This window comes from Megalops cyprinoides, chromosome 15 (assembly GCF_013368585.1).
Source record: "Megalops cyprinoides isolate fMegCyp1 chromosome 15, fMegCyp1.pri, whole genome shotgun sequence".
In the NCBI taxonomy this organism is placed as follows: Eukaryota; Metazoa; Chordata; class Actinopteri; order Elopiformes; family Megalopidae; genus Megalops; species Megalops cyprinoides.
In genome coordinates, this window is record NC_050597.1 from 3,569,710 (window position 1) to 3,585,355 (window position 15,646).

At 46.6% G+C, this 15,646-nt stretch overlaps 1 protein-coding gene across 1 annotated transcript; it reads left to right on the forward strand.

The window, feature by feature from the left end:
• Window positions 1-1,932: 1,932 nt before the first annotated feature.
• Window positions 1,933-15,631, forward strand: b3gat2 (beta-1,3-glucuronyltransferase 2 (glucuronosyltransferase S)). The gene is made up of 4 exons (XM_036546737.1): window positions 1,933-2,614; window positions 7,777-7,921; window positions 11,977-12,125; window positions 15,032-15,631. Exons 1-4 carry the CDS (start codon window positions 2,081-2,083, stop codon window positions 15,116-15,118), a joined length of 915 nt encoding a protein of 304 aa, XP_036402630.1. The 5' UTR covers window positions 1,933-2,080; the 3' UTR covers window positions 15,119-15,631.
• Window positions 15,632-15,646: the final 15 nt, after the last annotated feature.

A 15,646-nucleotide genomic window follows, 5' to 3' on the forward strand; every position in this document is an offset into this window, starting at 1 on the left:
AGCCGAAATATTTGCAAGGCTTACTGAGTTTCTCAGGATCCTCACAGGTATTAAGAGGTCTGGTTCATTTACAACACAAAACACTAGCTCCACCAACAGCATTTTTATGCTGCATATGACTTTCACATAGTTTTAGTGCAATCTCCATCTTTAAGTACTTAGCATAGGATTGATTATAAACATTGCACCTTTTGACTTCTAAGCTTTTAAAAAATATTTTTCCCCATTAATGAATAGTAGTAAAATTTTAACAAGCAAGCCTTTGTCTAAGCAAGCAGGAAAGGTTTCGTTGTTTAGCTGGCAGAAGTTACTTCAATCTGCATGATAGCAATGAATACATATATAATGCTTTAATATTTGAAAGCAATGGTGATAGTTTGCTTGTGTTTTCCAGCAAATGTGCAAGCACAACTAACTCTGTTTTCATTGACAAGATAATGTGGTATCCAGTGAGATAGCTAACAGCTTTCAGCTACATAGCTACCAATAGGCATTAGCTATCTGGCCAAGCCACTGAGATCAGATAAGGGAACTGCAGTAGCTAATGTTTAATAGGTAAGTCTTTCTGTTCTTACCCCTCATTAGTATTGCATAGTGGTAATCGGCAAAAGTGGGTAAGGTTTGACTGAGACTATGCCATAGTAAGCTTAAGCAGATACCTTGAGCAATTTTTTCAGCAACCACCCAGCTACATAAATGTATACTCTGCTAAGTGTCATCTATGCAAGTTGTCCTGTTGACGATGATGGTATTCATCAGATGGTATCTGACGACCATTGCTATATTCATCTCGCCCACTTTCAATGTAAGTGGTCAATGGCGTTTTATTTGTAACGCATTGCGTCAAGTTATCATTCAAGGCGCAGTCAATTATGCGTCAGTAGCGGGCTGGAGGTGAGAGGCTGACGTAGTACAGCTGCTTTTCTTTGTACACATGATAACTTTAATCGATACATGGCTGAAATTACTTTCATCTGGCCTAGCGTGGGTTACAAACTCTTCCATATTGCCGGGTCTGTACTTCAATACACGTATAGGCATTTCTAAGTAATGTATATATAGTAATACTGAGTAAATTATAACAGCCAACTGAGATAGGCTACTTGCTATTATTACTTGCTGTTATCAAGCAAACTCGTCGTTTTAATCACATGTAATTAAATGCACACGGTTCAATTTCCAGCCAAAAGTAGTCGGTAAAAACTTAACTTTGTCGCTGGTGAATTCATACGAAAGTCCTGGTGTCCGATCAGATACAAAAAGATACTAAATGACATCAGATAGCAAATGTTTATATACGTCAGAAATGTGCATACTGCGTTGCGCGTTGCGCATCTCTCTCTCTCTCTCTCTCTCTCTCTCAGGACTCTGCTGGTGAATACGGCGAAGCCTTTCTCTCAAGTCTCAGTGGACACTGACGTTTTCGGTGGCAGCACAACAAAGACTCTCTTCGGCGCTGTTACTCCTCCAGTCTCCAGACCGCTACAGCACGACGCTGCCTGCCTTTCACACAACTGTTTTTGCAGATTTGGAATTATTTCTCCCTCTATTACAGACATTATACGAACATGACAGCGGAGGTTTTTGCCGTACCCATTATTCGTTGTGATAGCATATCTATATATGGCTTGTTACAATAGATTAGGACGGAGGCAGGGAGCTTTGTATTACCTGTTGTTTGTGATTTCGTGCTGCCGTCCGTTCGCCTTAGAGATGTGAAACGCCGCGGTCCTCTCTCTGAAGAGGAGAGGGTCCGTAGCGGTGGGCAGTAAGGCTGCGCGCAGGCTCAAGAAGTAGCGGCGCTTTGATTACCACAGCCCGGAAACTTCGGATTGCGTACGAGCAGAGCGGGAAGGTCGTGTGGATCCTGTCTAAAGAAAAGAGCGAAAAAAGTAGACTTCGCACGAATCCTAGCAGCTGGATGGATTGTGATATCACCAAGATCGCGCCTGTGGACCATGTTATGGGAAAAGTTGGTAGCTCTCCAAGATGTGCAACCGACAATGTAAAATAATCAGCAAGTCGATGTAATTAATTAATTTTCTCGTCTAATTTCTGAACCGCGGTGAACTTTCGCATCATGAAATCCCTGTTCTATAGCCGCCTGTTCATCCTCCTTCCTTGGGTATTGATTGTTATTATTATGATCGACATCGACACGAAGAGGACATCGGTGCGAAGTACTGCCCACTTCTACCTCTCCCGGTTGGGGAACGCGCAGCGACAGGACCGGACGCCTCGAACCGGGAGCAACCGAACAGCTCTGCCGGTGATCTATGCCATCACCCCCACTTACACCCGAGCGGTTCAGAAAGCGGAGCTCACTCGCCTGTCGAACACCTTTCGCCAGGTGCCGAGGTTCCACTGGATCGTGGTGGAGGACTCGAACTCGCGCACGGAGCTGGTGTCGCGCTTCCTCGCCCGCTGCGGGGTGCCGCACACTCACCTGCACGTCCTCACGCCTCGCAGGTATAAGCGCTCTGGGATGCCCCGGGCGACCGAGCAGAGAAACGCGGCTCTGGCCTGGCTGCGCCTGCACCGCACGCCCAGGGACGCCGGCGTGGTGTTCTTCGCGGACGACGATAACACATACAGCCTGGAGCTGTTCGAAGAGGTATGATTCCCTGGTACTTTAGTTTGACTTGTGTTTATTGTTATATCCATCCGACGTAATTTGACATTCAACATCCTCATACTTGGCGCTTTGATTTGTGCAAGATTTTCCCCCGGTAGAATACTCCAGTTAATGGAGATTATAATTTGTTTTCATTAATCGCGTTTTTTTTCTTTTAATGCGTCGCCTTATTGAGTGCTTCTCTCAGCGCCCGCGGCAGCCAGCGTTTAGAGATGGATGGATTGCACGAGCACCATACACACGGACGAGTGAAGAAGACAGAGAGCAGAAAGAAACCCCTAGAACTCGCCAGCCCATACATCAGCCTTGAAACCCTGTTCCGTTAACGCCAACACACATTAATCACAATATTTACCTTTTTTTTTTTTTTTTATTAGACCCACCTTCGGAGGACAACTTTATTTTTAAATAAAGGCAATACATTCGTAATAATATGGATAATAATATGGATATCCATAAAAAGGGGGGGATTGTGTATAGCATACAGAATGTGAAATAAAGAAAACGCAAGAAAAAACAAGGTGGCGAGTAAGACGGGACAATAGCAAAGGACTGGGAAGACAGGACTAGACAAGACAGTTGACGAACATGAAGAGGCAAGTTATTAAAGATTGAATAAAGTAAGCTATGATTCACATTGGGTGGTCACGGTTTAGGGATGCTGAAGGAGGTTGTCAGATATATTCTGCAAGAGTGTAAGAGACATGTGTCTATGTGTATGTGTAATTGTGGTAACTAATAGGCAAAATAAGTAAATAAATTAAAGAAAGAAAAAAAGGGGGGGGGGGGGGGGGGTGAACCGAGAGTAGGAATGTTAGGGGTCAGGGGGTGAGCTGGGGTTGGGGGAGGGGGGCGCCAGAAAAAGGGGAGCAGGGGGGTATGTGTCTGGTAATATACACGGCTTGTAGTTATATTTGGATTGAATTTAGAAAAGTTAGAAATGGGTACCAAATGTCTTCAAAGGCTGATATTTGGTTCTTTTTGTGAGCATTACTTTTTCCATTGAAATGTATTCTGAAATTAGATTAGTCCAGTGAGTGATGTGACAGGATTTCCTTGATATCCAGTTTTGGAGGACTACTTTCTTAGCGACAGTTAGAGAAATGAGCAATGGATTCCTGAGTTTTGATGGGATGTGAACTTTGGAGATATCACCAAGGAGACAGAGTGTTGAGGATGGTGGGATTCTGTAGCTCAGGATGGTGGAGAGTGTCTCAGTAACCGTGATCCAGAAAGACTGGACTGGATATTTATCTTGATGTGTCTCCGAATAAATGGGTCTGTTGCTATTATTATTAGTTGTATTAGCTAATGTTATACCAAATATAAACCAGGTAATGTTTCATTGATGTCAGTATTAGGAATTAAGAATTTTAATACCGATATTTTGTTTGAATAGTGTCTCTTTGGAAGGCTGTTGTAGTTCAGGCGTGTGTATATACCATTTACTTTCTGGCAATTATTTGCTGTTACGTCTTCTGAAGCGCGAATAAATGTTTAATGTGGTCCATTTCTCCAGCCTGTGAACTGGACCTTACTCTATAGGATGTAAATGATCATATGGTCCGTTGGACGCTACAGTTGAGTAACAATTCAGTCTGTCAGAAATTGGGCTCAGTGTTTAATTAGGGCTGTCCACACAGGCGAAATTAAGGCGCTCAACATACTGTGAAACTTTCCTAGCTTGGCATTTCAGCAAGTGCTGGGTAGAAGAATTATTTTTCTCCCAAATTATGTGACAGCTAGCCGTGATTCAGTGTGGCATCCTCAGATTTAAAATGAGCTTTGAAAAACAGCCTGTATTGCAACGAAGACTATAACCAGTCTTCCAAGCCTAACCTAAATTGGTATATTTCGTTGTTGTTGAAGGAACATTTGATGTGGCAACAAAAAGCTACCGTAGCTTCACCATCACAAAAGCTTCCTACATCTGGGAGCGCAGATACAGGTGTTATTCTCTCGGTGTAGCCTTCCCAATCGGTTACAGTGCGCAGAAAAACGGATGTTTTCCTCTGTCCTCAGCCATTGGCTGGTCACGCCTCGGCGCAATTAATTATGTTTTTTGCTAGATTAATCTGAAGTGATTTCCTGGCTCGAAATGAGGTGCCAGGAAGCTTGCTGGTGTGCATGAATGTGGTTGGTCCAACCAAATCTTTTTTTTTTTTTTTAACATTTGTCATGTGAGGCGTTGAATAGGGCAGAGGAGCGCATTTCCGACCCTGTTCTTCCGCAGCCGCCGACCGGCGGTGCTCAGTCTCATGCGGTCACGCCGGTCAGCCTGATTTTAAACCGCACTGTGGCACGAAAGCCCGCCACAAACAACGTTTGTTTTTGCCGCAGAAATGAACTCGTTTTTTCGACTATGACAATTATTTACATTATACGCTGTTACATACATCAGCTTGCAAGAAAAGACAGAAACAACAGCTCCACAGACTGATATTATTATATTATATTATTATACCGTTACAAGAATGATACACAGATATGACGAAGAGGATTTCATTTGGTTTGATTTCGTTTTCAGTCAGAATCTACTGGAAACACAACTGTAAAGGCCTGATACGGTCCCTGAAGCTTTGCGGGCGGTATGAGTTGTTGGCTTGAGAGATTAAGCAATAGCAATGAAAAACGAATACTTTAAATGAAAGCCTGAAAGTATGGCAAGGGGCTCTGGTGGTAACATAAAACCACACTGGGTAGCACGCACTGTGCTGTGTTACTGGGCTAGACATCTGAAAGGCGACCGAGCCGGCTCGACCCCAGCTGTCAATCAATGCGATCCGTATTCCTGCTCCCGAGCGTCGTCCAGCGCACAGCTGGACCGGGGGACGGGGGACACGGGGCGGCTCCGCGGCTCTGTCAGCGGGCCACAGCAGACAGACGCCCATCTAGAGCTAATGCATCACAGCACCACGGCCATGAAAAGTTCCATTCCTCTCCGTCCTCATTCCACTGATTCAGTGGTGTACCGGCGCTACGGTATTAACAAAACAAAGAAAACGCCTGATTTAAATAGAACACAGAAATGAGTAATAATCAGGGCTCTTTTTTAGGACAAAGAATAAAAACCCATTTCCCACCATGAAATGGTTACCAATTTTGCCAAATATGAAACCTTGTAATTGAGTCACTATCTAAATCAAGCAGTGAAGACCAAACCAACAAAAGCTAAAATATGAAATTAAAAAGGCTTTTTTCCCCCCACACAGTTCACCTATGTGCAGGGTTCTTAGAAACAGACAACTATCATTCAGAGCCAGATTCCTTGGAAATTCCAGCACCGTAGACAGCAACGCTGTCAGACAGTCCTGCAATTAGGCAGTCAATTTTTTTCAGTGACTTACACAGCATTCTCATTTTAATTCAATATAAAACTGAACATGTGCTCAACCCCCCCACCCCCCCGTTTTCAGTGATTTACTTCTACAATGCACATATTCAATAGTTTGCATCAGGACGTTTAATGATGTGTGCAGCTCCTGTGCAGAACTGTGAGAGCTGTTCAGGGCTCCTTCTATGACTCCTGCTGAGACAGAGACTCTGGTGCAGACAGCGAGTGGCTGGCTGCAGGAGGCAGATGGAATCAGTGCCGCTTTGCTGCGAGAGCCTTTTGCACAAGTGGGAAGGTTTCAGGATCTGAATCTGGACACATATTTGCAACCAAAACCAAGTGCATTACAATGCTCACTCCTGGCATATTCGAAATGTATATGGCCCTGGCCATCTGGTAAGGAGAGGACTGGGTCCTGCATGACCCCTCACCCTTACCAGGCCATAAAAGAACCCCACGCCATTTGAAAAGGGACTTTGTGACACTGCTCTTGATTTAAGACAAGCACAAACATCCTGGCACAGCCATGCATGTAACCCCTCTGGCCTGGCACCTCAAAGGTGAACATAAATAAGGGTCATCTACAGTTTATTGGGGTTTCCCAGGTCTTTGTCATGCAATGACTACATTGGCTTCCATTGTCCAATCAGATCGCGTAGCAGTTGGTGGAGCGAGTTTTCTACCAGTGACCAAAATGTGTGCCCACGTGGACTATAGTGTATGAAGTGGCCCTATATAAGTGCGGTGGAAAACGGACTGTGGCCTTCCCAGGAGGCCTACAACAAATGAGCTGCCATCCCCTCAAATCCAATGGACTGGCCCTCCTCAATAACTCATATTATTGTTTCGTACTGGCATAGTGAGTAGCTTAGCTGATTTGATCTTGTATGAGCTTAGATACATCCGTGATTTGTACAATGATAATTTTTCCCCGTTACAATTGCCCTATGAGACTGATTAGAGTAACTTACAAATAGTTAAGCTAATGCCAAAATAAGATAACTTGTATGGACTCATGTCTGATTAATGGTTTCACAGCGCACATCAAACTACGGTTATCATTTCATGATCTCCTGTAGTTTGACTCAGCTGCTGAAAGCCCAATGCAACACACACACTTAGCATTAACTTTACATCCCCCTTTTCACATTGTTTTTGTCTGACAAAAACCTTTCCATGATTTATTCCTCAATTCATTTCTTGTTCATTATTGTCAGTTTGTTCAGATGTTCTAGTTTATTTCATTTCGTTTCATCAGCGTTTTGTCTGTGTCGTGTTAATAAACTTGTTTTATTCATTACATCGTAACCTTGTTTGTATTTTGTATTCACAAACCGGGCTCCGACAGGCTTAAAAGACCTCATTTTATTAATCTTTATGTTCATTGAGGTTTGTTAACCATCCTCGCTAAATGGCCAGTGCTTCTGTGGGTATAGGCATGTCCCCTACGTAACCAGTGGCCCACGTGAGGAAGGCTATCACCCCTACACCATCCACTGCTGTTTTACTGTGTTGTCTTCCATTCCTCCCACTTCCTGCATCATGGTGATTGGTGGTGTAAGAATTAAAATGGGTTTTTAGAAAACACTTGTGCATGTAATAGAAAGCAACATGACAAAACATTATTGGATTAGAACAGGAAGGCCTTGTTATCCGATATTATAACAAAATGTCTGCATTGGGCTCTGAAATTAAGCATACCACAGGGCATGCAGCAATTTTGAACTGCATCTCCTGGGATTACCCTGTGATTACACATTCGTGTACTGCAGGCCTGACTCACCATCTATCCTGTGTCCCTTTGCAGATGCGGTCCACCAGGCGGGTGTCGGTGTGGCCGGTGGGGCTGGTGGGAGGCCGACGCTATGAGCGCCCCCTGGTGGAGAACGGCAGAGTGGTGGGCTGGTACACAGGGTGGAGGGCAGACCGGCCCTTTGCCATTGACATGGCAGGTAAGACCTGGACCATTGAGTGTGGTCAGTCACTGGCTATAGGCTACCACCAACAGCGGGTCACGTGAACTGTGTGTGTGTGTGTGTGTGTGTGTGTGTGTATGTGTGTGTGTGTGTGTGCATGCATCTGTGCGCTAGACAGACAGACAGACAAACACTCACACACACACACACACATACACACACACCACACACACACAACTATATAGCATGTGCAGATATGAGTTTCAATATCAGGATCAAGATGTGGCAATTTTCTTATCATAAAAGGTGACTTAGCTGATAAACAGCCCTATATTTTCCATGCAGTAGTAATCCTGTGCTGATGGCTTTAAATAATCATGTGGATGTGTGTGTGAGCATCAGCGTTTTGGGCATCAAAAAACCCCAAGTGAACCCAGTGCTGTGGGCGAACACTTTATTTCCAGGTGCAGAATCACATAGAATTTCTCGGGTTATTTTTTTCCAACCCCACATTCAGAGGAATGAAGAAAGCGTTTAAGATTACCCTCGGCTCCATCAATCTTAAATCGGCGCTTGGGGTAGCCTGGTGGTTCGTGTTGCCGGTAGCAGAGGGCACGGCAAATTATGCTGTCGAATTTTCGCAGGCCGACGGAAAATTACAGCCTGTGACAGCTCCACAAAGCGGATTGCCTGCTGAGAGCCCAGATGGGTCCACTGAGCTCTGGAATACTTTAGAGCCACCTCCAATATCTCTTTCTAAGGGTCCTTTAAAAACGGCGCAAGCCTGTTAACTAGCCCAAAAGAGGCTACTGTACACCAATGAGAGTGACTATTTGGAATTTTAAAAAATCATAAAGAGAAAACCCTCTTAGCCGATGTTAAGCATGGCGGAAGAGCCTTTTCGGAGATGTCACTCATGCCGTCTCTTTGTGTCGGGCAGCTGTAGATGACGGACGCCCCGGGGGGAGAACGGCTCTCGGAATAAAAGGCGATTGTACTGAGCCCGGGTCGGAGCGAGACCAGCCCCCGGAGCAAGGGACAGCTGTACGGGCTGCTCCGCTGGGGTCGTTTGGATGTTGGCATGTTTCGCATCTTTGACACGCCTGGTAGTGACATATTCATTAACCACCCCCAGCCACTGCAGAAAAAACAGCAACCTGGCTGCAGTTTTTATTCCAGAGAAACACGTACTGATGACACCTCAAATGCAGGATCGTTCCTCATATAGGCTCCATAAGCCCATTTCAGCAACCTAATTTTTGTTACACCACAAAACATTGCTCACTATGAGGGGTAGCACCACTATTGTTTTAGACTGAGCTGAGAGAACCACGTCTTTGGGTGCGTTGGCCTGAGCTCCTTCAACAGTGGCTGTGAGAGGTCAAGAAATTTCCCAGGGTGCAATCTGTCCCCCCAACCCAATCCCCCCATCTCACAAGAAAGGATGAACAACAGGTGTGCTATATTACATCACATTATTGTCACTTAGCAGACACTCTCACCCAGAGCAACAGGCCACAATTTTCATGTTATCTATTTAAACAGCTGGATATTTACTAAGGCAATTGTGAGTTAGGTACCTTGCCCAACGGTACAGCAGCAGTGTCCCAGCAGGGAATCAAACCAGCAACCTTTCAGTTACGAGCCCTGCTTCTGACCGCTATGCTACATTGTGGTCCCCATATCTGCTATATATTGTTATGCTATATACATTCATACGCATCAGTATACTGCAGCTTCATCGCCACTCTTCACCTAACCCAATCTCAAAAATCACCCCACGCAGGCACATCTTAGCCGTGCTACAAAGTCATTCACAGCAGTGTACCAGCAGCACAGCGGGGTTGTAATAAGGTGCACACAGGTCTGTAACGTCTTTGTGTTGCTGTGTTGTGGAGCTGCAGGGAGAGAGGCAGCTACTGTAAGCACAGAGCACTGTATGACACAGCAAGGCGTCAGACGCTCCGGGCCAAAGGCCTGCCCGAGGATGCCACTCTCAGGCCCGACAACAGAGAACCCCCTCCGCCATCTGCCTTCCTCTCATCTCCGAAAAACAGCTCGGCTTAGGGTGGAAGTGGGCATGCAATCATTATGCACTACCCCACAACGCGTGGAGTGCGTCTTTCCACGACACGCATGGATTTAAAACGGGATTAAGATTCAGAAATGTAATTGCTATTCATCTCTTGAATTGAGAGCAAGCATTCTGCCACCAATATATTATTGTGGTTTTTTTTTCTTCTTTTCTTCAAAGTCTTTGGTCTATTAAATTTGTTGTGACTCGAGGAGCAGGAGACAATTAGATTATTTTGCATTCTGGGCACACGGCTCATCCCCTCGACCCTGCCGGTGAACTCTCCACGCAGCGCGGTGATATGACACGCCCTTGCTTTTACCTTGAGTACAGCACTCACCTGAAGTGGGATTCGAGTGCGTTCCCTACTTGAAAGCTTTTAGTGCAAATTAGCCTGTGTGTTTTCTGTTAGGTCCTTGGAATAAAAATACTTCCAGGAAAGGAAGTGATTGGACTTTTTTTTTAATTCCTCCATCTTTTGTCTGTTTTGATGAGCAATACAGACGTGTCTCAGCCAGCTAGGAGCTGTGCGAGAGAACACCACACCTGCGTCACTTATGCATCAGAGCTACAGCTACATCTGTAATTACAGAGCGCGCTCCTTTTCTAAGAAAATCCAGCAATTATTATAAACGGTCTATTCGTAATTACAAATTAATGGATAAAATAGACGCTAATCTTTCAAACAACATTCTCCCCACAGTGAAAGATGTCCTTAACTAAATTCTTCAAACATGGAACAAAGCAATTTCGAATGTACCACATATTTGTACAATCCTTTCTTAAATGAAATAAAAAACACAAATATGAATTACACTGATTATCTATGAGTGTGTGGGACATAAGCACTGTGTAGGCTACAGACCAAGTAGACTGTACAATGCTTGTTTTCTCAACCGTGTCTCTTTGGTTGGTCATAAAAGGCTGTTTAAAGACTCGGGAGGGTGGACGTTTTCATCATCAAAAGAACTAGTTTTATTTTTTTCCTCTTACATTGACACTCAGCTAACCCAGAAAACTTTTTTTTCCCTAAAATATTTGACATTTTACTGTGCTACTGTAATTACTGTGTGAGACAAGACCCACACTGGATTGAAATTCTCCACTGCTTTTTTAGCTTACCATGCACCATTGCACCCCATTGAGCTTGGATTACTCGTTGTGAGTGAGCCCAGTAGGATTCTTATAGGCAGACAGTCCGTTTCCTACAAGCGGAATATTTAAACAGCATCAGCATGGGAGTGATTCTGCCCCAGCGCTGACTGTATGTTGATTCTCATTTCAATAATTCATATAAATAGAGTGTGCTGCACCAAGATCACGGCAATTTCACTGAACACTCCCTGTAATTAAAGCAGTGTCACTGACCAATCCTCAAAATGATTACTGCATTGAAGCTAAATTATTGAAACGGAGCTATTCCAGGCCTCATAACTGCATATGAGGTATATTTTGCAGACTGCTGAGCTCTAACCTGATTTAACATGATCCCGAGAGAACAGAGTTGCCACGAGGACTTGGGTGTTGGTGGGGGCTCAGATATATTTTTATTTCTCATTTGAAATCCTCTCTGTGGGTTTGCAAATGCCTAGCTTACTTAGCTCAAAGGGTTTATACACACAATGGAGACATCCCAGAAAACACAAGACACGGCTTTAAATAAAAATACAGAGCTATAGGAAGCACATCTTGTATAGATGTAAATCTTTTTCTGTCATTGTTAGAACTGATGACTGAGTTGATGCAGTGACAGTGTTCCATTTCTATTTTAAAGATAAGACCGTGTTTCTGGGAGAAAAGACACCAAAGCGGGAGGTGATTCTCATGTTCCAAAGAGATGAGAACGCGAACACGTGACCGGGGTCGCGCTCAGGAGAGCAGCTCTGGTGGCAGCTGATGAGTGAGCGCGCCGGGCGTGGCCACAGGTGTGCGTGCCTGAAGGCCAGGTGCTGTCCCGGATCACCTGAGTCCCGACAGAGCAGGCGCACGCTGAGTGCTGTCACTGTGTCCCCTCCAGGGTTTGCGGTGAACCTGCAGGTGGTGCTGGCCAACCCCAGAGCTCTGTTCAAGCGGAGGGGATCGCAGCCCGGCATGCAGGAGTCCGACTTTCTGAAACAGATCACCCGAGTGGAGGAGCTGGAGCCCAGGGCAGCCAACTGCACCCGGGTCAGTCAGCCTCACTGCTTCCTCACTGCTCCTCTGCTTCCTGTTTCCTCACTGCTCCTCTGCTTCCTCACTGCTCCTCTGCTTCCTGTTTCCTGTTTCCTCACTGCTCCTCTGCCTCCTGCTTCCTCACTGCTCCTCTGCTTCCTGCTTCCTCACTGCTCCTCTGCTTCCTGTTTCCTCACTGCTCCTCTGCCTCCTGCTTCCTCACTGCTCCTCTGCTTCCTGCTTCCTCACTGCTCCTCTGCTTCCTGCTTCCTCACTGCTCCTCTGCCTCCTGTTTCCTGCTTCCTCACTGCTCCTCTGCCTCCTGTTTCCTGCTTCCTCACTGCTCCTCTGCCTCCTGTTTCCTGCTTCCTCACTGCTCCTCTGCTTCCTGTTTCCTCACTGCTCCTCTGCCTCCTGCCTCCTGCCTCCTCACTGCTCCTCTGCTTCCTGCTTCCTCACTGCTCCTCTGCTTCCTGTTTCCTCACTGCTGCTCTCCTTCCTGTTTCCTCACTGTTCTTCCGTTTCCTGTTTCCTTACAGTTTTCCTACTTCCGTTTCCTCATTGCTTCGCTGCTTCGGGTTTCCTCACTGCTTCCTGTTTCCTGTCACTGTATGTCACCTGCACCCAGGTCACATATTCCTCTGACAGACAGCATAGTATCTACCAGGATCTCTCAGGCAGTTTGCAAAATGCTTGCGGGAAGTAGACTAGTAGTAGTACAGCCTCAATATGATATTGCCCAGTGAGACTATTATTGCTATGGTCACTATATTTCACCTTTACAGTGTAAACTGCACATTCTTCCTTTGTTTGGGTCAGGTAATCCTAACAGGGTGATGTGCTACAGGCTGACGCCACTGCCAGCCTGCAGTGAATGTGGCTGTATGATGGTTGGGTTTCTCCTGTGAACAGGAATACTCAGATTTCAGAAACCATTTCTGAGCAGAAGTAGAAAAATTTATGATTTTACATCACAGACATCAAAGTACCCCATCTGATGGGAGACAATGTCAGGTCAGCCAGCCCCACTGCCCCTCTAACTTCCTGTTTCCTGTCCCTGCATGTCAGCTGCTTCTGCTTCCTGTGCTGCCAGGGTTACTGAGATCAGTGCCGTTATCAAACCACCACTGAAAGTGTGATACTGGATGAGACGGTTAATACCGCTGGTACAGGCATGCATTACTGCGTAAATTGCTGAGGATCTGAGTCAGACCGGGGTTTCACGGATTCGCCACCCAGGACCGCGTGTATCTGTTTCAGTCTCTGTGTGAGTGCTGTAGCTCCAGCAGCACAGCTAATGGCCTCAGACAGGTGCTCCGATCTAATGAAGATGGGAAGTGAATTAGCTAATGCTTTTTAATGCCAAACGCACGGAATTTAAACCCAGCTCACACCAAGAGACGGCGCATCAATTAACCAATCGATGGTTTAAAAGCGTCGCACTCAGCAGAGTAAATAAGTGAATCAGGGTTATCTGACGACCACCTGTCTCTCTCACTGACAGCACAAAGGGAATACGGTAACGGCACACAGATATTGAAGAGAGAGGAAAAAAAATACCTCCGTAATTGCCAGAAAGTCTTAGTGACCCGTGGTTCTCACTCGAGCGAGCTGCTGTTTGGAGCCCCAGTGAAGCCCACTCCCAGAATGCTTTGCGAAAGGGATTCTTATTTGTTAAGCTCATCAGCGTCTGCGTGAGCTGGAGCCGAGGAGCTGGGAGAACGAGCAGCCGGCCGCAGCGGTATTCACACGCCTGCCTGTCTGCCAAGCGGCTCCCACCTATTAACGTCAATCCGGCTCTGCCGCACGCCGGCGATGCCGTGTCAGTGTGCCGAGAGCATCCACTCCGCGCTGACTGGAGCCTGACAGAATTCACCCCCACAGACGCCAATCCTTCAAAGCGAATTCCGGTCTTACTTTTGAAGAATCCCCCACGCCCTCCCCCCAGCACCCCCCCCCCGGTCCCCGCAGTTTCCCCCTGACAGATTTGCGCTGCCACATCTAAACCGCGCCTGTTTGCCGCTCTCATCTTGGTCCGTCAGGAGAAATCACGAGTGGCGTCCGCCTCGCATGCTGCCAGAGAGAGGCCGCGGCTGGCAGAGGATCAGTCGGTGACGATAGTGGGGAACGCGGTCCGCGCGGGGAACGCGGTCCGCAGGGGGAGGGGGAGGAGCTGGCTGCCACCCCACCCCCCCAGCGAGCCCCTCCCACTGCCCGTCTGGATCCGGAGGCCTTCAGAGGAGTGCTGATTCGTATTCCTACGTGCCCCAGGGGCCTAACCCTCATCAAAGCCTCCCAACAGAGGTTAATGCTTCACTGGGGCTGTAATGGCCTCGTTAAATATGGAAAATAATCCCATTAACACGGCCATGTGTTGGGGATATAATTCACACCTGAGTGCGGACAGCTGAGGGATGCTGCCTCTGTACAGCACCATCTGACAGGGTTCACTCTCTCAGATGCGTTCAGCTGGGTTGAAATTACGCTGAACAGGAAGAGAAGCTCCCATATGTTCAAATGGAACGTGTGCTGGAGGTTGTCCGCTTGTGCATCGTACCCTGCTGAAAGGAGGCTTTAGGATGTAAGAACACTGTGGTTGAATGGCAGGGTCCTCCTCTGTGGAGCTCCCAGTAGCCTGGTTTCTGCTAGTAGGTTGCTCAGCCTCCCTTTCTTACCCTGGGGTAGCCATGTAGCATAGTGGTGAGCAACTGAAATGTTGCTGGTTCAAACTTCCCTGCTAGGGCACTGGTCCTGTACCCATGGGCATGCTACTTTAAAAAAGAGTTGTCTCAGGAAACATCCAGCTGTATAAATGGATGACATGTAAAAGCTGTAATCTATGTTAGTTGCTCTGGATAAGAGCGTCTGCTAAATGCCGATAATGTGAAGTAATGTTCTCTCTCTCTCTCCCCCTCTGTCAGGTCCTGGTGTGGCACACCCGCACAGAGAAAGTCAACCTGGGAAACGAGCCCAAACACCGGCAGGACTCAGTGCTGATTGAGGTGTGACGCGTGCCTCTCTGCCACTCCGAGGGGCCCTGCTGCTGTTTCCCCCCAAACGGAGAGCAGCAAGACCCGCGGAACAAACCTGCTCGTGACATTTAAACCCCGGTGCTTCGGTGGACAGCAGTCTGAATCAGAACCCGCAGGCCTGGGGGGTCAGACTTGCAGCCCCGAGCCGCTGGCCTTACAGAGCCGAACCCTGAGACTGAGGAGTCTCTCACACAGAGGACATCTGTCTTTATTCCAATCGACCTTCTCTGGAAAGCAAGGAGACGTTAAAAAAAAAAAAAAAAAAAACACCATTTACAATAAATGGAGTCATTGCAACGAAATGATCACACAATAATTCATGGCTATTCACTGTTTAATGCACGGAAATAACATTTTTATCTGTACTAGGCACCAGAAAATGTAAACACATTATGGAAATAAACCTGGAGGAGGCTGCCGGAGTGCTGTCATTATTGCAAGGCTGAGAGACCCTGTCTGCATCGATACAAACCCCACTGCAGCGTTCAGCCGTACATTCGCCCC